We start from the raw sequence: 27,924 nt of genomic DNA on the forward strand, positions 1-27,924 counted from the left end.
TTAGGATGATATAAAACATTATTTTCTTAGCATATTAGCTGGATTTTTTTTTTCTTGGAAAACATATAGAAGTTCTACTTTAGTGTACTGTTTTGCTTTAATTTTCTTAGAAATCAGGTTTTATCTCTTAAAATAAAGTAAACCACACAGTGGATCGTTGTTTTTCTTTATCTTCTTAGAATGCCAAATGAAGTTGTTTTCTTCTAATCTGTCAAATGCTGTTTACTTTTTTTGTGTTTGGAAGGTATGTGATAGCTGTCACTATCATGACATGGCTCACATACACTTAGAAGTACAATTTCCAATTTGAGCTTGGAAAGTCATTTTGCTAATTTTCTGTCATTTTTGCAACCAGGTGTAAAGCAGTCACTTCTAAATAGGTCAGGCTCATTTTGGCTTTATTCCCAGTTGTGGAATATGTCTGTTTAGGAGACAAAGAAATTGGAAGATATGCCAAGAAAATAGAAAGGTAGAGGGGAAGCTTATAGAATTTTAATATTCTGTGGCCAGAGAATTAACAGGTCAAGTATTTATTTGTTTTAAGTCCTTTCTATGTGCACAAACAGAAGTGAGAGGAGTGAAGAGAGAGAGCAGACAAAATCATAATTTACTTGAATATTTTTTATACACATCGAATGATGACCCCACATGAAATGAACAGAGCTCAGGATCCCTGCAGCAAGCTGAGAATGAATACAAGCCAGGCTTACTGGTGATTACTGGAAAACAAAGCCCAACCTTGATCTATTTCATCTGTTGCAAAGCTGAGTTAATTATCCAAAATGACTATAGATTAGTTTTTCTCAATTATTAGAAAGTGAAGACCTACATACTTTAATTAGTGATGGTAGGACCTAGTCAGCTTGGTCAACTCTCAGGAAGTGTGCGCTGATGGGTGGGAGCAGAGACATGGTAGATCCCAGCAAAGAAGGCAGCCAACGATGTCCTGGTCAAGCCATGGACAGACAGGTGTGGCTCAGGGCCAGCCCCCACTCATTAGCTGTTTAGTTGTGACACTTAAGCTTTAACGTCTTTATCTGGAAATAGGGATACTGATGGCACCTACTTTCTAGGATTTGGGGGATGACTAATGAGATAATAAATGGAAAATATTTAAAATTGAGACTAGCACATATTAGGTACCCAAGGAATATTGGCTATTAATGTTATTATCATCATCAATAGGAACAGTTTGCTTTAAATATATTTTTTATCTGAATTTCAATATATACATCTTATATTTTATTAAATTGCTTCAAATAAAAATAACAAAGCTACAACAGACATCATAACTCAAAGAAATGATTATGTACTCAAATAAGCTTGGGTAATGTAAGATCAATGGAACTTAAATGAATTTCTTTATAGCAGGACTTCTGAAAGCTTTTATTTTTATTTTTTATTTATTTTTATTTTTTTTGAGACAGAGTCTCGCTGTGTTGCCTGGCTAGAGTGAGTGCCATGGCGTCAGCCTAGCTCACAGCAACCTCAAACTCCTGGGCTTAAGTGATCCTACTGCCGCAGCCTCCCGAGTAGCTGGGACTACAGGCATGTGCCACCATGCCCGGCTAATTTTTTCTATATATATTTTTAGTTGGCCAGATAATTTGTTTCTATTTTTAGTAGAGATGGGGTCTCACTCTTGCTCAGGCTGGTCTCGAACTCCTGACCTCAAGCAATCCACCCGCCTCGGCCTTCCAGAGTGCTAGGATTACAGGCGTGAGCCACCGCGCCCGGCCTCTCAGAGCTTTTAATACATTAATGTGTGTTGTGAACAGCTATAGTTCCCCACAGGGTTTTTTGGTTTTTTTTTTTAATAATCTTGGAATTTTTTTTTCCTTAGAGCATCTTAAGGAATTAGAGTTCCATAGAAGACACTTTGGGGGAAGTTTGGTGGACTAGACAACTACTCAGGCCCATATCAGGTTTAAGAATAATAGTTGCAGAAACAAAAGCCCAGTGAACAATTGTCCAACACCCATTGCATAAACTCCTGCCACTCAAAATGTGTCAGGGAATAGGGGGGTTTGTTAGAAATGCAAATTATCAGGTCCCAACCCAGACCTACTGGAAAAGTAGCTACATTATTAACAAGACCCCCCTGGTGATTCCTAAACACATTAAAGTTTGGCAAGCCCTAGTCTAAAGAAAGTCGGCTTTTTCACCGTGTGGTTAATGATTTTCTGTTGAGGTCTGCAGGCTAGTATGTCTTTCCTGAATGAATCCAGATCAAGAGACACTGACACAGAGGTGTCCTTCTGCCTGGGAAGCTGGTCGTCTCTTATCTGCAATGAGGTTGCCCAAAGGAAGAGGGCTGTGGTGCTTTGAATTAGGATCCCGTTGCAGCAGCGCTAGCAGCGCTTGAAAGCATGACTGGGCATTGCTCTGTACTTGTGCCGATTTCAGATCTTATTAAGTGAGGCAGTAGTGCCTGGCAAATGGTTTATCCCGCCTGCCTTGGCTATTCATGCTTCCCAATTCATTTTTATTGTGCTAATTAAACCTCAAGTGATATTTCAAGTACAGATTGTTTTTTCCATTATTGAATCTTTGGCCAGCGTATTAACACTGTAGCATTAACGTGAGTCAGATGCTTAGTCATTTGTGGAAGACTTTACATTTAAAAGATCTAGACTTGGCCCATTTTGCACAGATTCCTTTGGAAACTGCTATGACAAGGTGATACAATTTTTCTATAAATAAAGGAGACTCACTGTTTTCTCACAGAATAGACATGTAATTATTGTTTAAGTGACCCAGATTCCTGGGTCATGGATACACAGTGGTATTTATGGTCTGTGCTAAAAGGAATATGTGCAGCCCGAGAGGCAGTGGTGAGACCCTGAGCTTTGGGTTCAAATCTCAGGTCTACATGTACTTGGGCAATTTAGGAAGATATATTTCCTAAATTTGGAAAAGTATTTGACTTTTCCAAAACTTGTATATTTCATTAATGAAATGAGGACAAAATATTTACCTTTAAGATAGATTGTAAGGATTAAATAAAACAATAAAGTACTAGATAAGGGTATCTGGTGTGGTGAGTGCCCAATAAATGCTAATATTTATTATTACTGTAATTAGACATTTTAGAGCTGTTAATTGTATAAGCTTAAGCTTCAAGGAAAAAAAAAACTACATTAGATTTTATTAGAAAAATTAAGATTATGACATAGCATTCCCTACTGAGAATCTCTTTTTTTTTTAACCTTTCTGTGGTCAGAATTTCCAAACTATTAGATACATTTATAAAAGGCAGGAAATTCATCTAATAGGTTTGGGGCGCCAAGAGGGGTGTCTTTAAGCTCCATCGGTGGAGTCCGGCTATGTGGAGGGAAATCATACCTTGAGAATAAGCACCATAATAGGCCCTGGCCCTGAAGGTCATCTCAGGGTCAGCAAATAAATCCATAAAGACAAAGAAAATGGGAGAGAGTCAACTAAACACCAAAAGTTGCAAGCTGGTAACTTTTCTATAAAAAGGAACATTCAGGAACAACAACAAAAAAAGAGTCTTGGAAACTAAAACTATGACAGAAGAATGAAAAACCCCAGAAGTTTTTGAAAGGTAAATCTGAAGAAAACTCCTTGTAAATAGAACAAATAGACAAAAAGATAGAAAATGGGAGAGGAAAGATTAGAAAGTTCGATGGGCTATCTAGAAAGTCCAACATCCAAATAATAGGAGCTCTAAGTGGTAAGAAAGCATTGTCTCATGGTTAAATTGGCATCATTCTTTTTTCTTAGTACTTCATGTAGCAGTGTTGCATTCAATAATTAATACTGTCTTGAATTTGATGAGATATAATTATTATAGATTAGGTGGTTATGCTGTTGGTAGGGCTTATATACCTATAACAAACTTTATATCTTCAGTCTGGACAACATAACTTCATAGCATGTGGAAAGCTGTAAGTAAGGAGAGAGCATGCCGAGTGTGTGTAGGTATGTGGGAGGGCTGCTATTTTGTGAAAGTGAGACTGTTTCTCATCTTCCACGGTGGGAAGTCAGTCAATAATGCTGAAACAGAAAAACCAAGAAGTAGCAATATAAGCATGATATTTAGTGATGATCAATTTAGTGGTGATTGATACCGAAAGCAGTTAAAAGAGATGAATTGAGTGTCTTTGGGAACAGGAAATAGGGCCACATGGGTATGGAGGGAGGACTACTGTTTGTCACATAGTAGTGTGAATATTTTTCATAAGTTTTGTAGAATTATAGACTCTTCAAATATATGACTATATATTTGATTAATAAAAACAAAATGAAATATATATTTTTAAAAAGTCACCCAGATCATACCACTGACTTCAAGGAGATTTTTTTCACTAAGTAAACCTGTTTCTTATATCTTGCCTTGACATGCTTCTTAATAAATTAGAAAGCTTAATTGTCACAGAAATTATGAAGAAAACACATTAAGAGAGGAAAAAACGACTCGCCCAAGGCCACACAGTTAGTATATGTCAGGTATAGGATCCAGGGCTAATTCTTATTTACTGCTCTCTCTCTCTCTCTGTATCTCTCTCTCTTTCTCTTTTTAAGCATCCTTAGAGATTTTATTTATTTATTTAATTTCAGAATATTACAGGGGTACAAATGTTTAGGTTACATATATTGCCTTTGCCCTGCCTAAGGCAGAGCTTCAAGTATGTCCATCTCCCAGACTGTGCGCACCGCACCCATTAGCTGTGAATATACCCATCTCCTCCTCCCCCCACACCTGCCCGAATCCCAGTGAATGTTACTAACATATGTGCATATAAGTGTTGATCAGTTAATACCAATTTGATGGTGAGTACATGTGTGTACTCTCTCTTAATCGTGGTTATATATTTCATTGCCCTGTATAACTCTGGGCATTAGAGGCCTTTTTGAAACCCTGTGAAAGATGTAACATTGCTATTTATTGGATGCTCACTGTCAGAAAGAGTTCTTAAGGGGGCCTCACTATCTCCTGAAAGCCAGATCTTGTTGGGAAGTCCTCTCCCAATGGTGGGAATGCCATGAGACAGACTGTATAAATATTGTTCAAGCATGTTGTCCGTGATAAAGAATGATGGCTTTGCCAGTAAGGACTGCATCATAAGAGAAGGGTTTATGCGTAGTAATGTGAAGATGATGGGTCAGATACTGTCAGATGGGTGGGTTAATTGCAGTTTAATGGCTGTTAAAGAAGAATTGCTTTTTCTGACCTCCAGGTTACTTCTGAGTTAATGATTATCATATCTGTGGGACACTAGCTATTAAGGTGAATACAGTCCCAAGCAGAGTTTCTGACACCAAGTGAGAGACAGTCTCAACTAGCAGGATCTGCCATGTTGGTGTACCCTCTGAGACCCATCCACATGTCGGAGATACTATGATTCTTATGTAGTTTAAAGCAGTGTACACACTCAATAGGCGTGATGGTTTAATGAAAGGATAGCAGTGTCGATAAATGAACACATAACTTTTGAAATATAAAGGTATAAAAACAATGCTATGCTGAAATATTTAAAAATGTTTATAAGATTCAAAATTTCATCTGATAACAAATACAGTCTCAGGGTTTTCCAATAAAAAGAACTTTTCACTGGAGTAAGAATCCATTTGCTTTTTTTCCCATTATATTTTAAATAGGAGGACCAATTTTACCTATAATATTTAACCATGATTTATATAACTTTGAGACATTCTAACACTGTAATAGTTCAAGCTTCATGTCTTTGAAAAATGCTTTGAAAGTACATTTTCTTCAATAGTCTGACTCTTTCAAAATTGAGATTTGGTAGTATGTTAGAGTTATAAGAGTTATTTAATACGAAAAAAAGATTTTTGCAAAAAATTATAAATGCATCTCTCACCCTTTTGTATTTATGAGTATAAAAAAGTGGAGGGGAGGAGACAGAGAGGGAAGGAGAGGGGGACATAAAAGACATACAATGTCAGCCCATGGGTACAATGCCTATTTATGTACAAAAACTGGATTAGTAACTACAGAAGAAAAAGAGGTGGAAGATACTGCTATATACTAGTGCTTTTTTAAATAAAAGGTTATTCTGCAATATTACTTTCCAGAAATGTGCATAACTGATTTTCAAATCTAATGACAGCACTTTTTTTGTCCACATTAAATCTATAAAGCTTATCAACCTGGCACTTTTTCAGATGAACATAAATCAGTTTCAGAAAGTAAATAATGATTGATTTTAAAGCATGAAGAGTTTTCAATTTGTAGTTATTCTTTTGATACCGCATTTAACTATTTGTATATGTCTCTGTTTACTTGTCTTGTTCACAGGTATGCCGTCTGCAAGCTTGGTTGCACCTAACCTCACCGTGGAGGAGGGAAAGTCTATCACGTTATCTTGTAGTGTGGCAGGCGATCCAGTTCCAATTATGTACTGGGATGTTGGTAATCTGGTTTCCAAACATATGGTAAGGATTGTGTTTGTCTGTCTTAATAGAGAGACAATGAGACTGTTTCAGAACTTGAGAATGTATTAAGCCTAGTGATGACTGATATTTTATAGGGCCATGTATAGAACTTTATGAAGAGTTTTGATGCACATGTTCTTTTTATTTATTCTTAATTAACAAAGGCAGGTTTTGCATTTTAGTTTATTGCATACCCAATAGATTGGAGAGTCTTTATATCCCTAGTGAGCTCTTTGTGTCATCATGAGCAAATTGAGTGACTCTCCCTGTGGTCTCTTCTCTTGGAGGAAGGTAGGTAGGAATTGGAGGATTAAGTCAACCTCACACACTAAGGAGTTGAAACCCAGAGAAATAGAATAACTTCTGATTTACTTCTTTGTCTGAGCCCAACTCAGGCAGGAAAGCTTCTCTAATGTTGTATATTTTTTTTCTCTAGTTAGGGGAAGAAACCCCCAATCTTGTCACTTTGGGATCAATCTTAATCAAGATTATTTTTGTCTGTTAATTCATTTGTAGAATGAAACAAGCAACACACAGGGCTCCTTAAGGATAACTAACATTTCATCTGATGACAGTGGAAAGCAAATCTCTTGTGTGGCAGAAAATCTTGTAGGAGAAGATCAAGATTCTGTCAACCTCACTGTGCATTGTACGTAATCAGAGCGGCATGTGTTTTTAATAGCGAATGATCGTGAACACACCTACATTTGTTGCTGGGGCACTCTGGGTGTTGCTTAAGTTTGTTCAAAAAGTATATGCAGTGTTTCATGCATACTTAATTACGAAGCAATCTTTCATTTGTTTGATTTCTACTTAATACTTCTTGCTCATGCATTATCTTTCTTTTAAGCTTCTTTTTCGATTTTGAGCTTGTCATTTTGTGCCTTCATTTTCTGATAGAACATATTTTGAGCTGGTTATTCCCTCTTTTTAATGTTCTAGCTTAAATTCTCCTAAACCAGTTTCTAAAAAAATTTCCTTTATAAATTGAATATGATGCTTCAAGCTTATGATACCTAAAATATTTTTTGGCTTTTCACAAACATCTAATTGTACTGTTAACACAATAAAACCTCATTAGTTTGACATCAAGTTTCTATGAGGAGGTAGGAGGAGTCCTACTTAAATTATTGAAAATCATTATCACCTGCAGAAAACTGGAATTGTAACTAATTGTTTTAAATTTCTGTATACATTGAAACTAAGATAAAAGATATCAATGCTTCTTAGTTAAGCGTAAGTACATTGTTTTCCAGTATTATAAATAATACAACATATACCTTAAAATTTCAGATTGTGGCATTCAGTGTGAATGTGTATTCAGTAAAACACACATAGACACTTCATATCATTGCAAATTCTGAGCTGGCATGGTATAAATTAATGAGGTTTTATTCCGTTTGGATTAGGATTTGGATGAGAAAAACATAAATTGGCATGTGTGTAAGTATGTGTACAGATTACACACGTGTAGACCCATAGCCACAGCTGATGTCCGTATACTGGTTAACACTCACTTGTAGCACACATTTAGTGTGTGATTGTTGGAGTGAAGGACTGAAATCACCAACTGCAATCCTCTGTCATTGTTAATACCAGCACTATGTCCAGTGGGTACTGGACTCATAATTTCTCATCATTTTGACCTACCCAGAAACCTGAAGTCAATGTTATCCCCAAACATATGCAAACACTTCCAACTTTATGTCCTTCAATCAGCACCTCACCCAAAACTCATTTGAGCATGGTGGAAGGAATAAGTGGGCCCCAGGCATAGGGGCCTGGTCTTGGTGGGAGGAAGGTAAGTGTGGCCAATACCCCACCATGGTCCTTGCTTTGGTTGGTTTGTAACACTGACCTTCCAGTATGTGCATCTATACAGAAATGCACCTTATTTTGTGTAACTGATATAAAGTCCTCCCAAATTGTATTTAAATTGAATTTTTATACATGAAATCATACATTAAAAGCTATTGTACTTTTCAAATACTATTTTAAGGAGGCTTGAGAAATATTTGATAAAGCAAACAACTAAACTTTGCAAATTTAAAATTTAGTAATATTGCATTTCTTAAAAGTAAGGAACCCTGTTACAGTACATATGTGCAGAGTTCAGCAATGCCTTGTGCTCAGTTATGAGGAATTTCACTGATAACCTGAAATCTTTCTGTACGTTAGAAAGGTAACTTAGGCAATTTTATCAGCTTTGCTGCTTCTTAGGTAGTATTCTGAGAGGATTTACCTGAGCACAAATAAGAGGATAATGTTAGATTATCTGCTTTCTGTTAAGAACACTCATACTTGAGTGTTTTCTAAGTTTAGGTTAATATCTGTGTGGTCATCATGGTCTGAAGAATTGTTCTTATCTGTCAAAGTTTAGATAAAGAGAAGAAGGAATAAATGATAAAGGATACTAACAACCAAGATAACCACGACAGGAGACTGGGGCCCTAATGAGAATGTTTGTGTGTTCCCAGGCCACGGTGCCGTGTATTTTTTACTCTTTTTGTTTGATGAACAAGTGCAATCAAGAGGCGGGTATGAGAGGGAAGGGCTACTGCAGGTAGCACCAGACCAGGATTCTTGTTCTAGATCTGCCTCACTCAGTAATCCTAACCAACTCACTTAACCTTATTGAAGTTTGGTTTCTTCATCTGAAAAATGATTCCATTAGATCTCAAAAGTCTTTTCCAGTCCCTGATTTTATAATTATCAAATTTAGGTCACATTAAAGCAGTGATAAGGGATTTTAAATACTTTCATTCAGGATAAGTACTCTGTTAAAAGACACTACTTGATAATGTTTGTTTCCCCAAAGCAGAAAGTGCTTTATACTTAAAGTTGTAATAATTTCTAGTCTGTTTGTCCAGGCTTAGATTGGACCCCAGACATTTAAGGGATCAAAACATTGGCATCTAAGATCCTTGCAAAAATGGACCATACCATAATGAAATGTGATGCTTTAAAGAGTAGTTGCTATTGACAGTCAATAAAAATATTAGTTTATCATACTTTATGATAATTAATCATCATCAGCAGTGACATTCATTACATGGATAAGTTTGATCTGTTTTAGAAAAGTAATCTGAGATTAGGGCTTCAGGCAAAATTTGCAGAGTCATTTCTGTTATTTGTATTATTTAGGGAAGAATTACTGTAAAAATAGTGTCCTTCATTTTTTTGGTAAATCTACATAATATCAAGATACATATATTAGAAACCAAAGTCAACTTCACATGAACCTTTTCCGCTATCAGAAATCTCTTGGATCTGTTTGGAGCTGGTTCTTATTTACACTGAATAGATTTGAAAAATGACTGTGAAGCATGGGTCTTCAGTAGAGCAGAGGAAAGAGTCTCTCTGAAGCCCTTTGTGTGGAGTTAAATCCACCTTGATGATGACACAGAATATTGGTGGATTCCCGAGTTGCTGGTCATGTGTTTTCTTAAACCAAACAATGGTTGAATAAAATCCCCTGTCAATGGCACAGAAATCTGGAGATGGTGAGAATTATGAGCTTTCTGATGCTATTAACTCTCTCTTTTTCAATTTAGTTGCACCAACTATCACATTTCTCGAATCTCCAACCTCAGACCACCACTGGTGCATTCCATTCACTGTGAAAGGCAACCCCAAACCAGCGCTTCAGTGGTTCTATAACGGGGCGATCTTGAATGAGTCCAAATACATCTGTACTAAAATACATGTTACCAATCACACGGAGTACCACGGCTGCCTCCAGCTGGATAATCCCACTCACATGAACAACGGGGACTACACGCTAATAGCCAAGAATGAGTATGGGAAGGACGAGAAACAGATTTCTGCTCACTTCATGGGCTGGCCTGGAATTGATGATGGTGAGTACCTGATGCTTTTGCATGTGGGGAGAGGGTAGGGTCTAGCATTCAACTACTGACAAAACCATGTGTACAATAACCCATTCACAAACCCAGTGTCTTAAAACTCCTGTATGTAGTCTTGCTCATGGGTCTGTAGGTCAGCTGGAGTGGTTTTGTGCCATGTGTATTTATTCCAGGATGCAAGGTGAAGAAGCAGCAGCTACATAGGATATCTGCTTCTTATGCAAGCACAGAATGAAAGAGGACAGCTAGAAATACATACATGCAGCTTCTTAAGGGCTAGGTTCAGGGCTCTTCAATCTATATGCCATTGGCTAGCAAAGCAAGTCTTTGGGCCAAAGCCAAGTCGAGGGGCAGGGAATTGTACTCCTCCTAAGAAGGTGAGGAGGGGAGTGAATAATTTTGAATAGTAATCTGATATATACAGGATTACTAATTACTGTAGAGTGCTTTGGTATTTCATGAGAAAAGGATTATTATCATCATCACAAGTATTTGATGAGATTTTGTACCCATAATGGTAGAACTCATGCAAAAACATGAGCAAATGAATTGTGTTTGGGTGGCTTGTGAAATATTTAAGATTTATTTCCTAGCCCCGTATCCATTGGAATGGAGAATCCTGCTTTCTTATCCATGGGCAGGAAACCAGTGTTCTGGACTGTTTTGCTTACCTGGGCTGACTGAGTTGAGGATTGCCTTATCAGATCCTGAGTTGTTTTTCTAGGAGTGGTAATAGCATCTACCTGGAGTTTGGATTGGGGAAGGATCGCTAGCATCAGGGGTCCCTTCTATAGCCAGCAGGAGAGAGTCACTGTGAGCTCCAGTAATAGTGGGCTTCAGATAATGTCCTACATTAGAGTATTCTTACCTGCTCAATCTTCTTGGCCAAATGCTTGCTACCACAGTGGGGGCGGGGGCCTGTGTTTAGATGTTGAGACCTGTACATGAATAGAGTTCCTCACTGTAATAGCTCTGAGTTAGTCCAAGTCGCACAGAGATGACTTGGTAGAGAGGAGGGAAGATAGAAACCTGGAGACCTGTGGGGCAGGGGCTGCTTGGGCAACATGCAGCTGTGTGGCTCACAGGATGGACCATCGACAAAGGTGACCCATGCAAAGCCACCTTTGCTAAACAGTAAATGAGAACGCAATACTTCTCTTTGCAAACTAAGTTCCTATTATCCTGGTATTTACTAAACATCTTTTTAAATGTACAGCCTCCGTTAATGTTTTCAAAATGTGATTTGAATTATGTAAGTTTGATTTACAAACAGCCCTTCAGGAACACATAAAACAAGCTATATTTGGACACGATACCCAGACACCCCTGGCTGCTGTTGTCTTTTGCATTAAATCTTTCTCTTAATTGAGAGTTTAGCTGCTTGGCTGCGGTTGCTGTAGTCAGTCTCTACATTCCTGCATGTTTGAGGGAATAACAGCTTCATAGTTAAATCTGGAGACTCTGGTTTGGGACAACAGCTTTTTGTTCCTTCTTAAATAAACTTTATATTTGTGAATAATATTAGCCTTGCAGAGACATTGCAGAGGTAGTGCAGAGAGTTCCCAGTATCGTCCCCCCCCCCCACTGTTAACATATTACTGCAGGACCGTTGTCACTACTAAGCGACTAATATTGGTGCATTACTAGTAATTGAACTTCAGACTTTATTTGCATTTCGTCAATGTCCTTTTGAAACTGTCAGGGTGAAACTTGATTGAGGGTGAAGGTCTAGAGTTTAAAAGCTATCAGAAGTGATCTGTGTCCTTTGATACATGCACAGTTCTTACTGTCAGTGAAAAGCATGTAGCTTCTGTTTTAGGTAGGATTTTGATGTATTTTCTTTTGAACATTTCTATATGGCACTAATATTTGGTAGTGCTGAACTCCTTTTATCCATGTGGCTTCATTTTTATTGATATCTCTGTTCATTTTAACTTAGTTAGTGATGGGAAAAATTGTTTTCTGGCATAAGAATAACTTGGAGTCTCTCAAATATCCCCTTTAAAAGAAATAATTTATTTCTTGTATAAAATAAAAATTAAGCTAAATTTTAAAGAGATGTTTTTCTTCTCTTTCTCTCTTGTTCACTTATTCATTTTTGTTAGGTCTTTAAAATATAAATATCTGCTTTTAGAAAAGAATGATTTTTCTTTTCTTTAACTATTTACTCAAGTACCAGTTATTCAAGGAGCAATAAATGAAAGTGGTAATGAAGGAGACTTGGCACAGGGGGATGGTGGATGTAAATGGCCCTGCTGGGCCATAAACCAGTGGGACCAATTAGATACTGACCCTACTTGGCTTGGGTAGAATCTTTGTGGGTATCGAGGAGACCCATAGCCATAGCATACAGATAATGACCTTTCTTAGGATTGCTTCTTTTCTCTCTTTCCCTCCTTTAAAACTAAAGGAAAATAAACAAATCGCAAAAGAAGAAAAAAATTCTGGCCTAAAGATACATTTCATGTTAAGAACAACAGGTTAAGTTTGGCCTCATATTTCAGCAGCATTTCTGCTGTCATCATACCATAATTGATGAAGAAGTTTAGCTTTCACAAATCTTTTTGGTAAGAAGTTTCACTTACTTTTCCCCCAGTTGTTTTGCTGAGATCCTCCTCCCCCTTTTTTTTTTTTACACTGCAAGTTTACTGGCTTAGAAGGAAGCAGGCAGCCCGGGCTCACCCTGACGCCCATTGCATTTCCCCACAGAGCCAGAAGAGTTCATGTGACAGCTCTGGGGTCCCTTAGAATGTGTGCACCTCATTCATCTTAGAACTGAGATATGGCCACTTTGCTTAGGAACTCATTTTTGAAAACAGAGAATGAAGAATTGTGAAAGAAATTGAAGCATAAATTAAAACAAGTCAACCAAAAGTCCCTAAAACAAAAATTGGTGAGGATGGAAGCGGAGGGTCTGATTGGATGTAATGACAGTCCTGATAGCCTTTACTGCCTCATGGTGTGCTACACTGGGACACTGGGATGGGGTGGCAGATGCTCTGATCCCCACTTGGAGGATGGGTGGGGCAGATAGATCTTGATCCAGCATCAGCCCAGGCCAAGGGGTGCCTTTCCCAAGGCGTGAGGATGGGAGGCAGGCACCGAAGGGGAGAGGCCCAGCAAACCAAGATCCCCACGTAATGTCTTTTGAGAGTGCTGGGGCTGTGCAGACCCCACCACTGCCCCAGCCGGGGCGCTACTGTGGAAGGACGGGTGCTATCAGATCTTTAGATGTCAGCAGGACCCCAGAGACCAAGCCAATGCCTTCCCTGTCTGTTAATCACTGGAAACCTGGCCAGTAGCTGAGAAAAGGGAGAAGACTTTCTCAGACTCCAGACACTAAATCGATCATTTTGGATCCCACATTTAAGAACTTAACTCAGCTCTGGTTAGTTTGGGGTTGTGTTTAAAGCAGCTTTCAGCTTCAATATGAAATCTAGAGCCCCGTAGTGTCCATCTTTCTAGCACACTGCAGAGCGTAACTTGTGACAAACTGTCGTAGTTTTATTTTATTTTTGTTTTCCATTGTCCCTTTACAATGGAAGTCGCTAGGAGGAATCTTCCCAGGCTCCCAGAGCAGTAGCTTCCAGCAAGCACCTTGTTGCACATTAGAATCAACTGAGGGCTTTTCACTATTATTTTATTTGATTACATTTTTTTAATACACATTCTGGTGCCTGCCTTTAGCAATTCTGATTCAGTGGCTCCCAGATGAGACTTAGGCTTTGGCATTTTTTGTTTTTAAGATTCCCCGGTGATTCCAATGAGTAACCAAGGGTGAGCCTCACTGCTCTGGAGGAGAACTCAGCCATGCAAAAATTTTTTTTGCTTATGACTGAGTAAGAATCTTTTGGTCATTTTAGACTGTAGTCAGAAGCTCAATTGAGAAATAGCATGTCCCATCAGAGCTAGAAATTAAAACTCTGTACTTGATCTCCTGGCCAAGTTCAGGCTGGCAGAATGGGGTAGGGGCTGGAGTTTGCTGAGATTTCAGCCCCTCTGCTGCCCGGGTGGAAGGGGATGGGTGTGGGAGATGGCAGGGAAGTTTGCTTGCTATTGGCTTTGTGCTTTTGGGACCTAGGAATGTTCAGTGCTGATACTTGGACTTTCTTTCTTGGATACCTCTGTGGGTTCTTGGAGATTCCTTTCTCTGCAGTTTCCGTGGCATGAACAAACATACCTCTGCTCCAGCTGGAGGAAGCAACTTCTTCCTCCAGGAAGCAGCTTTGTATTTTTGGGGGTCCCTCTGCCCCTCCAGGAGGCCCTGTTGACAAGACCTAATGCTCCCCATGGAGGCTTTCTTCTGTGCTGCCTCTGTCTGATCCACAGGGGCACTCATGATCCCTTGTCCCCTGGGTGTACAGGTGGAACCAAAGGCCACTTACATCCTGCAGCTGCAGGTAGCTTTCTCCTTCCCTGGCAAGATTCAGGCCTTGTCTTCTGAGCCATCCTCCTGTAGGAAACACAGTTCAAGCTCTCCAAGTGGCTCTGTGGAAGTGTTGCTGGGGTGGTGACATGGCAACACTTCCCCAAAGAATGTTCTTTGTAAGTCCTTCCTTGCTATCTCCTCCTGGGGACCTCCTAAAATCTCAAGGTGAATCATGCATTTTGAAGGACATGGGTCCAGTTCTCAGCCAGTTCCTTTGCGAATTCTGCCTCTGAGTGCCTCCCATCCACTTTGGTGTCAGTTACCGAGGCAGGAAGAGTCTCGGTAGCATCCTGTTATGCTAGAATCTGGGGATGTTGCACAAGGTGTCAGCTCGCTCTGGAGGTAGGGGAAACAGGGGGCTGGCTACCCCTTGTAGTGAGTTACAAAGCTCAAGACAGCGGGGACCCTACTTCTTAGGAACGTGGCAGGGGTGAGGTGTGGGACTGGGAAGTAAAGCATAGCCCTTCCCCCAGTAAAGGAGAATACCCTGACCACCCATAAAATGAAGAAAGGTGGAGAAACACTTGGCCTTTCATTCCTGCCCCTTGCTCCTTTTTGAGGTTGCTTCATCCTGCCGCTAAGAGATCAACTTCTAATTCCCACAGGTGTCCCTGCCCTGGTACTAGGCAGGACCTAGCTGAAGGCATGCAGAAATTATAGACAGTGAAGAATAAAGGCACCCCTTTGGATGTTTTCTTTTCTGGAGAAGCCATTGAACAGAGACTATTAAGTAGAATAGGTGGAACCACTAAGATTTTACTTTTAATGAGATAAACTCCTGTTACTTGCTCTCAATCCAAATGACTCATTCAGAACTGACGTTTGAAATTGGAATCTTATGCATAGTTAGTCCCCACTCTCCACATTATTTAAAGGGAAACTTTGATATAGTGGGAAGAGTTTGGATTTTGGACTCTAATCTGATATAATTTCAGATCTGAATTCCATTCGCCATGACCTGTGTGGCTTTGAGTAATTTTCTTCACACCTGGGAGTGTGGAATGTGACTTTCCTTCTCTATAAAATGGCGGGTTCTGGCACCTACTTAGAAGGTTGCTGTGAAGTTGAGCGTATCTGCAGTGCCCGATGCAGTGCCTGTCGCAGGGTAGGCAGGTGCTCAGTGTTGTCCTCTTGCTAGGCAGGAGCTGAGGGTATCATAAAGGAGGTGCACATTTCTCACCTCCCTTTGTGTTTATGCTTTGTAGCTATCAGGGAGGGAGAAACTTTCCACCCAAAAATGCTTTTATCGCAGACCGGCTTTGCCTTTCCTTATTATACTGCGTGAGCTTTCTAGACTTGGCCCCTTTAGGAGAAGACTAAGTCAAGGCTGTGTTCCTAGAGAGGGTGGGTAAATGTTGGCTTTCTCTGCTGTCTAAGCTCTTTCTCCTCCCCCTCCTCATTTGGAATGGGGCCCAGAGGGGTGTCTTTGGGAACAAAACCAACCTGCCCTGTCCCCCTTTTTTTTATCGCTGTGGTCAGAGATACCCTGCCCCAATATTTGGTTATCTGTCTCTTACTCTGTTTTCGGTGAAAAATCGTCATCCTTTATGCCCACTGGGATTTTTTTGACTCTGGTAAAATTTCTCAGTGAGTTGTAAATCAGGGCATCCAAGCCTTAATGCACATCCAAAACTCCTGGGAACTCTGTTAAAATGCAGATTATGATTCAGTGGATCTGGAAAAGGGCCTAAGATGATGCATTTCTCATAGGCTCCCAGATCATGCTGATGTTGCTCGTCATGGACCACACTGTGAGCAGTGAGGATGCCCCCAGCACCTGGGGGAGCCACTGGAAGAGCTGGTTAGGCATCCATCACGATGACCTCACCTGTGCTCCCTGAGGATATCGAATAGTCATGATGATAAAAATATAGACTAGATGGTGCACAGAGATGACTTCTAATTGGGTTTGGCAAGAAGTAGGATGAATTCAATATGTAGCTTAAGAAGGCTTGGGAGAGTGAATAAAAAGTAGAGACAGCGGTTTCAGGCGCATGCATACCAAGGCGAGGGTTATCTGAGGATTCTCCAAAGATTCTCATGTATCCTATTTAGCTTACAGGCCAAAAATAAAGACTTGTGTAAGATGAAATTGATCCACTATGTGGCTGTCATTGGAATTCAATCCTACACATAGAAAAGTCCCTTCATGAACAGGAGAGTGTGCTTGGAGGCTGAGTGGTGATTAGGAGTGATGAGGGTTTTTTTTTAAGCAGACTTTGAAGCAGAAATTAATGGCAGAGACATTGCTTATGACTTATTCTGAGGAAGAAACCTGGAACGTTTGTTCGCATCTTCTGATCAGATAGCACAAGTTGCAAGAATTTTGACAGCTGGTCAGATACTTCTATAAATGTGAATACATCGATTAAGAGTCAATTCTTTTATCAAAATCGTTTCCCAAGTGATTTAATGCTTTAGGCTTGGAGCAAACCTAGCCAGAGCATTAGATGATAAACCCTTGTTTTAAAGCTTACCATTCTTTAGGCAGAGCATAAAGAGTGTCTCTGTGGCCCACTCATTCAGGAAGAATGTCACAGCTCAAGAATGCTCATTCACACAAGCAGTGGGAGTCGGTGACTTATGCTTCCTAATCCAGGAGCATTTGCCTCCTATGCGAAATGCACGTCAGGAACAAACTATAAATATTGGAAGAGCTTTGCCCACAGCTACTCCTTTTGTGCCGTTTTATCAAAAGATTCATGACGTGTGGATGAACTAGAGTTCTCTGCAGCACTTAGAATTCCCCCAAACTGGCGGATTTAGATTTGGTGTACTTAGGCCAAAGAACGAGAGAGGAAATTTCTCCAAACGTTATGCATTAAACAAATGTAAAGCCCACCCCTGGCTTTTTATACTGTTTGTCCCTTAGGCTATTTGTCAGGACCCATTTCTTGTCCCGGGGGTGAAAGGAAAGAAAGTTCTACCTGCTTTTCTGCCTTAAATAACCGAGGGGAGCATGGTTTGGCCATAGATTCATAATAATCATGATAATTAAGATTTATACTTAAATAGCTCTTTATATCTCAGGAGTACTAATGTTAATTAATTATGCTTCCTGAAGCTCCTGAGGAGTTGCCAAAGCCAAGGCTATTATCCTCTCCTGTCTTACGGAAGGCTCCTTTGTTACAGAGAGAGGGAAGAGACTCCCAGTGCTGCATAGGAAATTAGTGGTTCAGCCAGAACTGAAACCCAGACATCCGAACCCCCAGTGTTTTCAGGCCCTGAGTTCAACCTGCTGTTCAGAAAGGGAAAAGGAGATGGAGCTGAAAGTCTCATGTGTTAGGGAAAAACCACTGTTGACAAAGCAAGGACAGTTCATTTGAATAGAACAGATCTTTTGCTATTGCTTTATCATATGGAATTCTTTGAAATATTTTTCAAGATCATACTAAACAGAGCCTGCAAATAGAATTGAAAGAAAAGTCTTTTTTTTTTCCTTTCTTTTCTTTTCTTTTTTTTATAGCATTACAGGGAGACTAAAAGTTAAAGGAAGGAAAAAGATGTGTCTTTCTGGCCTCCCCATTATTTTTATCTTGGTAGCAGAATGGAAAATGAACCATACTGTCAGGCTTTTTCTCTTCCCACAATTTATTTTTTTATTCTACAAATGCATTTTCCCTTTAGCTGTAGAATCTTACAGTTAAAAAGTCATAAAGATTTACTCACAAAGATTTACAGAAAGTCATAAGATCTACTCGGGAGCTATCATTAAGGTTAGAAGGTTGAAATAAAAAGGCCCCACTTTAGGTTACTTTAGCATGGAATTAAGAGCATGGTGAAGTGCCTGGGTTTCATGCTGTTGAGGAAAGAAAAAAGTGATTGTGTCTCTTATGCGCAGAAGGCTAAATGCCCCAAGAGTTCGTCCCTGGGAGGTGCAGACCGCACCTGTTCACTGTGGATCTTGGTCAGAAGGGTGGCCGTGGCCAGGCTACGGTCCCCTCTGTTCCTTTCACTAGGGACGCTTCAGGCTGCACTCTGGACTGGCTACTCCCTTCCCGTAATTCTTGATGACATTCCTTAGGTCAAGAACAAAGTAAAAGTGAGTGTGGCACCTTAGGACGCTTAGCAACCTCATCGAAAACCAGAATTTGACCATCGGGTGAGCAGGCATTGGTAACTAGGCCCTCATCTTCGTTCAGCTGGGGAGGAGTTGCAGCTCTTACACTTGCGCTGTAGAGGAGTCTAGGTCTGCCACTGATTTGGAGCACCAGTGGGTTGAATGGAGTTCCCAGATTTCCATAAATTCCCGACATGAAGCTTTAGAGCTTGATGCCACCTTTTTCTGCCTAAATCTGAGATTTCTGATTTGATGGGCACTACTAGGACAGCATTCAAGGAAACATAATAACCTTCTTCAAATGCCACTACAAGGGCGTGCCTTAAGAGCAATGCTGCTTCTCTGTTTTTCATTCATTGTCTTTGCTTTGAATTTTTTTCCTCATAGCTCGTGTTTGTCCTTCCTCATTGACCTTTGAGTCCTGAATATCTCCAACAGACGTTCTATTCCTAACTTTAGCATATAACAGTATGTAATGACATATGATGAACATATTTAAACTAAGTAATAGGAACCAGTTAGACTTAAAAATGGCAGGATATCTTCAAAATTTGACCATTGCCAGAGGTCTAAAAAGGAAGTGGTGATTTTTTTTCTGTCTACATTTAAAATGATGTTAATAAATACCTCACTATTGGAGTGTAAATGTCATGGAGGTTTTGCTTGCCTGGGAAGTTGCTAGGAGCAAATATATTGATGAGTTGGGGTCAACTGGAGTAATGTGGCCCTCATTTTTCATAAACTCTAGATCTGTGTGTTCTCCCATGGGCCAGTCTCCCTAAACCTGTTACACTGACAGGCATTTCTTTATCGTGTGCATAGACCCCTTGTCAGACATAGCACAGTATGCTTGGGAGGGGAAAAAAACCTGTTATTGTTCCTCCCACATTGTCTTTCTGCGAGTTTCATAATCTTCACTAAATTTGGCTATTCCTGGCAACAAAAGTAAAGTGACAGTACTTCTCATACATCTGGGAAAATGAAGTTAGGAAAAAGTGCTTTTCGGAAAGTTTAGATGTGGCCTGATGGCTTTGCTGGTGCTCTTGGTAGGAAACGCATGCACTGATCTGAATCGTAAGTCTGGAAAATGACCTGCTTTCTAGATTATGGGCTAAACTCTTTCGTTTTTGATCCCACCCTGAATCTTGTTTTCCATCCCTGACATTTGATGCATTGGATCGGTTTGATGTTCTTGGATCTTCTTAGGGGTTTTGTGTGGGTAGTGTGTTTGGGTGTTCTCTTTCTGCGATGAGGCAGATTAAACCTGTAAGTCATTCATATTCACTGAGGCCATTTAAATGTGTGGCTGAGATAAATCTGGCTCTGAATCCTCAGTCTTTTTACATATTCTTATGGAGTTGGATGTGTAAAAGCGATGGTGAATACAGGCTCTTCTCTTTCATGTATAGGGGTCCGTGAGGGCATGAGAACAAACCAGAGGGACCAATTCCTCCCATTTTAAGCTGTGAAAGCCCCACATCCAGGGATGGCCCTCAGTCCTGGGCAAACTGGAAGGATTTGGCTGGGAATGCCCCAGGTTTCAAAACTTAAAGTCCAGTGTCTCAGGTGTCCCCTCAGTCACAGGCAATCTGAGATGATTGATCACCCTAGTACAAATTAGGATTCACATACTTATATCCATGTATTTAAAAATTACAAATCAAGTTAATGAATTGTGAACTACAATAGGTTCTACCCTCCTGCCTGACAAATACATGTTTATAATCACATGAGGAAGGCTGGGTTTGAAGTTCGAACTCTCAGACTGTGTGGAGGGGCACGGAGCAAAGAGGGCAGAGTGAGATTTCCTAAAATAATAAATTACTGAGTAGTTCAAAGAATGACTTGCTCTCTTGGAGTTACAGAACCTTTCCTTCAGCAGGTGTAGTCAAACCCCATGGTGAAGGGGACACCATTTGGTCTAAGGCTTTTGCAAAGGGAAAAGACTTCAGAGGACAAGTGAGTGCCTTGCAAGTGACATTGCAAGGGCTTCCACTGGGACTTCCTGCTGCTTTATTCACTGAATTACCCCTCAGACTGCAGGGCAGCTTTCAAGTTTCTTCTCAGGCTGTCATAATAGCTACAAATAATTCTGATAATACATATTAACATATTGACATATCATAACTCAAAACTACTTTGAAATGGTATTTGGGATAATAAAACTCCTCAAAATACTGTTGAAATTTACTGGAATCAATGACTTTGCATGAATTGATACAATGCCACCACGTGTGGCTACCCAGGTTGTGCACTGCACAATTTCAGATGGTGCCCTTCCCATGGACTATAATATGAAAGGCGACCCCTCCCCACCCAAGTTATGCAAAGCATGGACTACACAGCAGTATGCAGCATCCCTGAATTGAAGTACACAGCCATTCATTTCATTTTTTCCCTGCTAAAATACATATTTTCCTAGTTTTGAAATGTGTTAAAATTCTAATTTGAACATTGGGGCCACTTTTATTTGGTTCTTCATTTAGACTAACCTTGATTATTCGCTGGGGAATGCATGAACAGAAAATTGGCTCATTTCACTCTATTTTAATGGCATTTTCCTGCTAAGGGTTCAGAAGTGAAATGAAAACTGAGTAAGCTTTATGGTTTACAAGTTTTACTGTTTCACATGGCAAGTGAGGACTAAAAGCATAGGAAATAGCTTTGGAATTTCATTTTGCAATCACTTAAATGTTATAACAAAATTTAATTTTATTTCCAAGTAGACTTTCATGTAGAGACCTAGTTAGCTCTGATTGGAGAATAAGTAGCAAATGTTTTTGTCACCAGGTCTTGTTGATGCTGAGTTTTTAAAAAAATTTAAAATGTTTTTGGCAAGTCTCGGAATACCTTAAAGCAAAATATTCCGATCATCTTAGTAACTGCAGAGCCATCCAAAAAAAAATTAAGTTAGTATACTTTTACATTTCTTTCTGACATAACATTTATTTCTAACTTTTTATTTGTAAATACTTTCGGGAAGTACCTTTTAGTTTTCTGTGTTGTATTAGGGCATAAAAGGTTTCTTCAGCCTAGAACCCCCCTAAAGACTAAATGGAGAGCAAAATTGTGCTCTGCATATTATTATGCAGGGTGGTTAATCATATGTTCCTGAATGCAAATGGCCCTGCTATACATAGTTTGACAGTAACCCCTAAGCCCTAAGAATAAGAAAAGTGGCATGAAAATTACCTGTTTCTGGAATAAGAACACCAAAATTACAATGAAAATGGCCAACTGTATAATAGAAACAGTACAAAAAAAATAGTTATAATTCATTGATTGCTAAAGTTTTTCCAGAGTGATTTGTGAGTTTTCCTTAGTCTTTGCTTTTTGGTAGGGATAGAAATTGGAGGACCAGGGTGGGGAACAGACTTATTGTGAAACAAACCAAGAATTTTAGATTTTATTTACCATGTCTTATAAAACAGTCTATTCAATTACAAAACCTTCAATGTATATTTATCTTATTTTAGTTGGTATAAGTTAGAAATTTCTAAACTCCAAATGCATGCTTACAAATCTTTGCTGTTTTGCTTTTTAGGTGCAAACCCGAATTATCCTGATGTAATTTATGAAGGTAGCTATCATGTTTTCTTTACCTTGTATGTTTGCTTGTGTATAATGAAATAAATCAACTAAAAGAAGACCTCTAAGCTCAGTTAAATATATACACTTTATGCATTACATGGTCAAAAATACTTTTCAAAAATCGTTCGATATTGATGCCATTTTCCCTTGACATTTGTAGTGCCTGTAAATAGCACTTTCTCTCTCATGTCCTGTTCTTGGAAGTAGTAAATCCATTTAGCTGGCTGTAACAGACATTTTTTTTTTCATAATTGGGAACTAATTACCTGTTTAAAAGCCATGACTACCAAGAAAAGGGAAATGTATCGGTTTCTGGCTATGACAGTAAACCCAATTCGTAATTATATTTTTTGTGTAATAAAAAAGTTTGGCTTTGAGAAACCTCAAAGGCAGGGCTTGCTTTAGGGTTGGTTGAACCAGCCGCTTAACTATGTCATCAGGGACCCAAATTCTCTTCATCTCTACACTCTCTTGCTGTAGTGCCAGCTTCAGTGAAGGCCGGTTCCCCTTACGGTTATAAGCGGATGTCAGCAGAGAGGCTGCTGCCATTCACATTGACGGGAGAAAGGGAAGAGCTTCTGAAGGTGTCCCAGAAGAGAACTTTCCCAAAGACCTCCACCAGGCCCTCTTCGTATCAGATTCAAGACCCCACTGGGTCATGGTCCATTCTTGCCAAGGATTAACCCTTGACTAATTAGACCCACCCCTAACATTTAGGTCTGCTTCCCCAGAGATTGATAGGTTAAACCCCTGAACAAAATGGGGTTCTCCTGGGAATGTGAAAGGAAAGAAACCAAAGGTCCACTATATTAGCTGTTGCCTCAATAGCTCATCTCTCCTTTGCTATTTTGTTCACATGCCAAGGATGCTTTACTAGGTGTGAAAGCCCATCTTTAACAGATTTCTGAACCACCTTTGGGATCAGGAAGCCACTGTTCAGGGAAGTGGCAGGCTACATTTCAAGACTTGGCTTGAAATTTAAGAATGATGAAAAGTTAGATTGATTAAAATGTCATATTTATAGATTTATTCTATAAAGTATTCCATTCTTTAATTTTATATATATACTTATTTACATTTTATTTTTTCTGTAAAATGATTCTATTTATATGTCTATTATATGTGTGTGTATTTAACTTGAGCTGATTTTAACTGGGGAATTATATTGACTTATACCTGCTTATGTATATTAAGGCATATTTCTTCCAAACTGTTGTTTGGTTGATTTTGTGCATGTGATTTGTGTGTTTTGGTCTTTATTTGTCTTGGTATGGCTTAAAGGAAAAATATCTCAAATTCTATCACAGAGTAGTATGTTTGGATTGTGATTTTACATTTTAAAATTATGTCTGGGTCCCCTTTCCAGTGACTTCAAGACTTTAAAAATGTCATTTCCCCATTGGCTTCAGATCCTACTTTGGATCTTTGGGCTAAAATGCCATGATATTAAATTATAGACACTTTAATGACTTAAATTTTGCATGAGTGGTTGGCTATAATATGAAGAGGGAAAAATAAACAAATAAATTATATCTGTTAGTGTTTGAAATCAGTAAGTTTTAAGATATTCAGAATGCAAATTGTGAGCATATGGTTTTGGCATTAAGAATGAAACAGCAAACAGATAGCAAATAGATGTTTTCCGTGTTACTGTTTATTCACAAAGGAACACTCCGCTAATAAAAATACAATTTAGATTGGTTGCCCCGAGGCCAGCATAATGAGTGTACCTGGAGAAGTTTAGCTGGGGCTGAGTTAATGAGGTAGCTTCTCCAGGATGGAAATTGAAGGAACTGTACCTACTCAGAATTAAAATACAAACATTATCAGCAACATTGTCTGCAGTAAGTTTACCAAGAGTTTTCTGTGACATTTCATATGTGATATTATTAATGCTAATAAAAACTTTGACTGCCATCAAAAAAATCAGTCATTATTTCCATCCCGATCCACGTAGGCTAAAATTGATCCAGAAGACGGCATCTGCATTTGAGACTTGGTGAAATGAGAGCATAGCTTTACAATTCTAAGTATCCTGTCTTTCTATTAATAATTCTGAAACTGCAATAATTGACAATTCAGAGCTCTTCAGAAAAGTTCATGCATGGACCCAAGTTCCATCATGATGCAGATTTCAGGTTTCGTCTTAAGTGTCTGCCCTTTACTCGAGTGATATATACCTGCCCCAGGAAGCAGTGTTGCTTCTTTCAAGTCTGGGGCCGTGTCTGGGCTCGGCCACCTTCTTGCCAGGTGGCCTTAGACTGGTCATTTAACTTTCCTCAGCTGACATTTGTTAGCTGTAAAACTGTCAGTTAAGCTCAGTCTCTAAAAACCCTTCCAGGTCTATAAATTTGTGACTTTTAGATGATTGATTGCCTTTTGTATTTGTTTTAAATATGCCATTAATAAAGGGGTATATTCTTTAGGTGCAAAGAAAAACCCTGAACCAGATTTGGGATGTGACCAACAGAACAATAAAGTAAAGAGCTGGGTCAAATAAAGTCTTGGTTTGTGCAGTTGACTCAGGAGCCTGGTCACGCTGCCCCACAGCCGGGCTGCCAGTGGTTTGGAATCTTTGGGATTTGTCTTGCTTCATTCTGGGTCTTACTCTGGCCTCATGTTAGTTGGCAACTTAATGACAGCTTCATGTTCCTTCTCTTTCTCCCTTCTCCAATTTAAGATTATGGGACTGCAGCAAATGACATCGGGGACACCACCAACAGAAGTAACGATATCCCTTCCACTGGTGTTGCTGACACACCTGGTCGGGAACATCTCTCGGTGAGTGGAATAAACAGGTGTTTACTGGATTGGTTCTGAGCATTAATTTAGATGCTTACCTGTTAGAGGAATGTAGCTGCTTCAACAAGACATTTTTATTATTCAGATGTAAATAGGGCATTAAAATATAGAATAGATTTTAATACAATAATATATTAATTTATATTAATAGAAAGGTTTAAGAAAAGTGATACAGGTGCTGTATAGCCTTTGACTTATTTGTTTCTCCTTTTGTGCACCACTTTTGATTGTTAGTGGTTCCTATTTCAAATATCTGTCCTTTAAAAGAAGAAGCGAGAAACTAGAAGAGCAAGAAACCAGTTTTCTCATTCAAGGACTGCATCTTCACATCTGTCTCCTTAAACTTTTTTTTTTTTTTTTGAGACAGAGTCTCACTCTTTTGCCTGAGCTAGAGTGCCATGGTGGTGTCAGCCTGGCTCACAGCAACCTCCCACTCCTGGGCTCAAGCGATCCTCCTGCCTCAGCCTCCCAGGTAGCTGGGACTACAGGCACGCTACACCATGCTCGGTTAACTTTTTCTCTCTTATTTTAGTTGTTTGGCTAGTTTCTTTGTATTTTCAGTAGAGACAGGGTCTCACTCTTGCTTAGGCTGGTCTCGAACTCCTGACATCAAGCAATCCTCCTGCCTTGGCCTCCCAGAGTGCTAGGATTACAGGCGTGAGCCACTGCACCTGGCCTCCTTAAACTTTTAATAAAAGTTTGCTCACCAAATGTAAGGTCTCCAGGAGACTGTGGAAGGGGCTGTCGGTGGGAAAATATAAAAACATGAATGAAACTCAGATCTGTCGTTTAGCAGCTTATACATCAGTCAGAGAGCCTAGATGTGAAGCCCAGCACCTAAAGCACAAACAGAGGCAGAGCAATGCAGTACAGCGATAGAAATGGTGGGGCAGGTGTTCCATTCTTTCCAGCTGGGAAATTCAGAGGAGCCTTTGTGGGGCCAGTGGCATTTTGCTTGGCCCATGCAGGAGGGCTGGGATTTGGACATACAGGAATGGAAGGGAAGGACATTCGGGGTTTGTGAACAAGAGCTTGCAGATGGGGAAACATGTCAAAGGTGCTTGATTGGAGGGTAAGGTATGTGTGGGTCAGTGGGGTTGGAGATGTGGGTGGTGACCAGGTTGTAGGCCTTGAAACGCAGTCCCGGGTGTGTGGATTTAGGGTGCAGTGAGGAGCCATTAAAGGGGGAAGTCACAGGATCCCAGGGGTCTGTGGTGGGATTGGTCTGTCAGTTGCTCTGGTCAAAACTCAACAGCTTCCTCCACTCTTTTGTTTTCCTCACTGTCGCACATGCACACTCAGCACTTTCTAAGAGCTCGGCCTCTGTGTAAATTCCAAATCTGCACATGTCTGTTCACCTCCACGGCCACTTTGCAGGCTAAGCCAGGGTTGGCCAACTACAGCCTATGGGCCAAGTCCAGCTCACTCCCTGTTCTTGTGCTGTCTGCAGACTAAGAATAGTTTCTACATGTTTAAGTGGTTTAAAAAAAAAAATCAAAAGAAGAATGATGTTTCGTGTCACATGAAAATGTTATGAAACTAAAATTTGCAGAATGGAGTTTGAACTTGTTGATTTAGGTATACTCCTTGTTATTTAGGTAGAACCACTCTCTATTTGTGGAAGTCTGGGATTTAATCATAAGGTAGAGAAACTTATAGCTAAAATACTATGATCTCTTTCCCATGAAAACATTAGTTGGAAACAAAGATTAAAAAAATACTGAAAACCGTTAGGTAGGCTTGAGTGAAATGGTTAATTTGATTCATAATTAGCTTTTTAGGAATTGCTGCCATTCTGTTTGTATATCGTCTCTGCAGCCTACAGACAGAGTTAAGTCTGTACTTAAATGTTTGCAGAAGCATTTTCTGGGAAAGCCACTCTCAACTAAAGTATCAGAGAAGAGAATTATCATATATCTTTGCTCCACCCTTTTTTGCGCTTTGTGACTTATTTAATGCTATTCTCATCTGACGTCAGAGATGGTGTCGTGGGAGGATTAGCTGTATGTTTTTACTTTTCTACCTTCATTCTCAACCTCTCAAAGAGACAGTGTAATGGATAAATCACAAGTTTTATACTTGCATAGACTTTGGTTCAAATCCCAAGCTTGGGAGGTGTGATTTTAAGCTGCTTATTTAATTTTTTCTAAATCTGAGTTTTATCATCATCATCACAGAACACATTAATTTATTATCTATTGTAGTAGGCACCGTTCCAAGCCCATTATCCGCATTAACTCATTAAGGATTTACAAAAACCTATAAGGTAGAATTATTAGATTTCCCATTTTATACATGAGGATTATGAGATGCAGAGAGGTTAAGTAAGCTAATAAGTGGTAAATCTAAGTAAGTTTTGTACTCAGGAAGAACCCATGTTCTTAATTTCCACTCTGTACTGCCTCTCACTGTGAGATGAGTGTATCAGTCAGGATAAGCTATGCTGCAGTAACAAAACCCCCAAATCTTAGTGGCTTCAGACAAGGAAGGTTTCTTTCTTGCTTCATTACATGTGTTGACTGGGAGCTCTGTTCAGCTTTGTCCTCTTTCCCAGGAGTAGACTTACAAAGCAGCTGCATTTTAGAGTTAGCATTTTTTATAACAGAGTGAGAGAGAGCTCCAGGGCAGGGTGGAGCAGGGTTTCTCAACCTTGGCACTACTGGCATTTTGGGATGAATAATTCTTTGTTTGAGGGGGCTGTGCTGGACACTGGGTTGTTTCGCAGCATCCCTGGCCTCTGCCCACTAGGTGCC

The 27,924-nt window shown here is 39.6% G+C and overlaps 1 protein-coding gene across 6 annotated transcripts in view; it reads left to right on the forward strand.

The window, feature by feature from the left end:
• The window catches only part of NTRK2 (neurotrophic receptor tyrosine kinase 2), a 343,471-nt gene that overhangs the window by 43,560 nt on the left and 271,987 nt on the right, over positions 1–27,924 (forward strand). For 5 of the 6 annotated variants that reach the window (XM_045562234.1, XM_045562236.1, XM_045562239.1 and 2 more), the window contains 5 exons: positions 6,287–6,423; positions 6,940–7,072; positions 9,978–10,283; positions 22,323–22,358; positions 25,050–25,150. In XM_045562234.1, the coding sequence (XP_045418190.1) occupies positions 6,287–6,423; positions 6,940–7,072; positions 9,978–10,283; positions 22,323–22,358; positions 25,050–25,150 (713 nt within the window). The remainder of the gene's footprint in view (positions 1–6,286; positions 6,424–6,939; positions 7,073–9,977; positions 10,284–22,322; positions 22,359–25,049; positions 25,151–27,924) is intronic. The other variant, XM_045562238.1, reaches the window with a different exon arrangement.

Source organism: Lemur catta, chromosome 10 (genome assembly GCF_020740605.2).
Source record: "Lemur catta isolate mLemCat1 chromosome 10, mLemCat1.pri, whole genome shotgun sequence".
Taxonomy (NCBI): Eukaryota; Metazoa; Chordata; class Mammalia; order Primates; family Lemuridae; genus Lemur; species Lemur catta.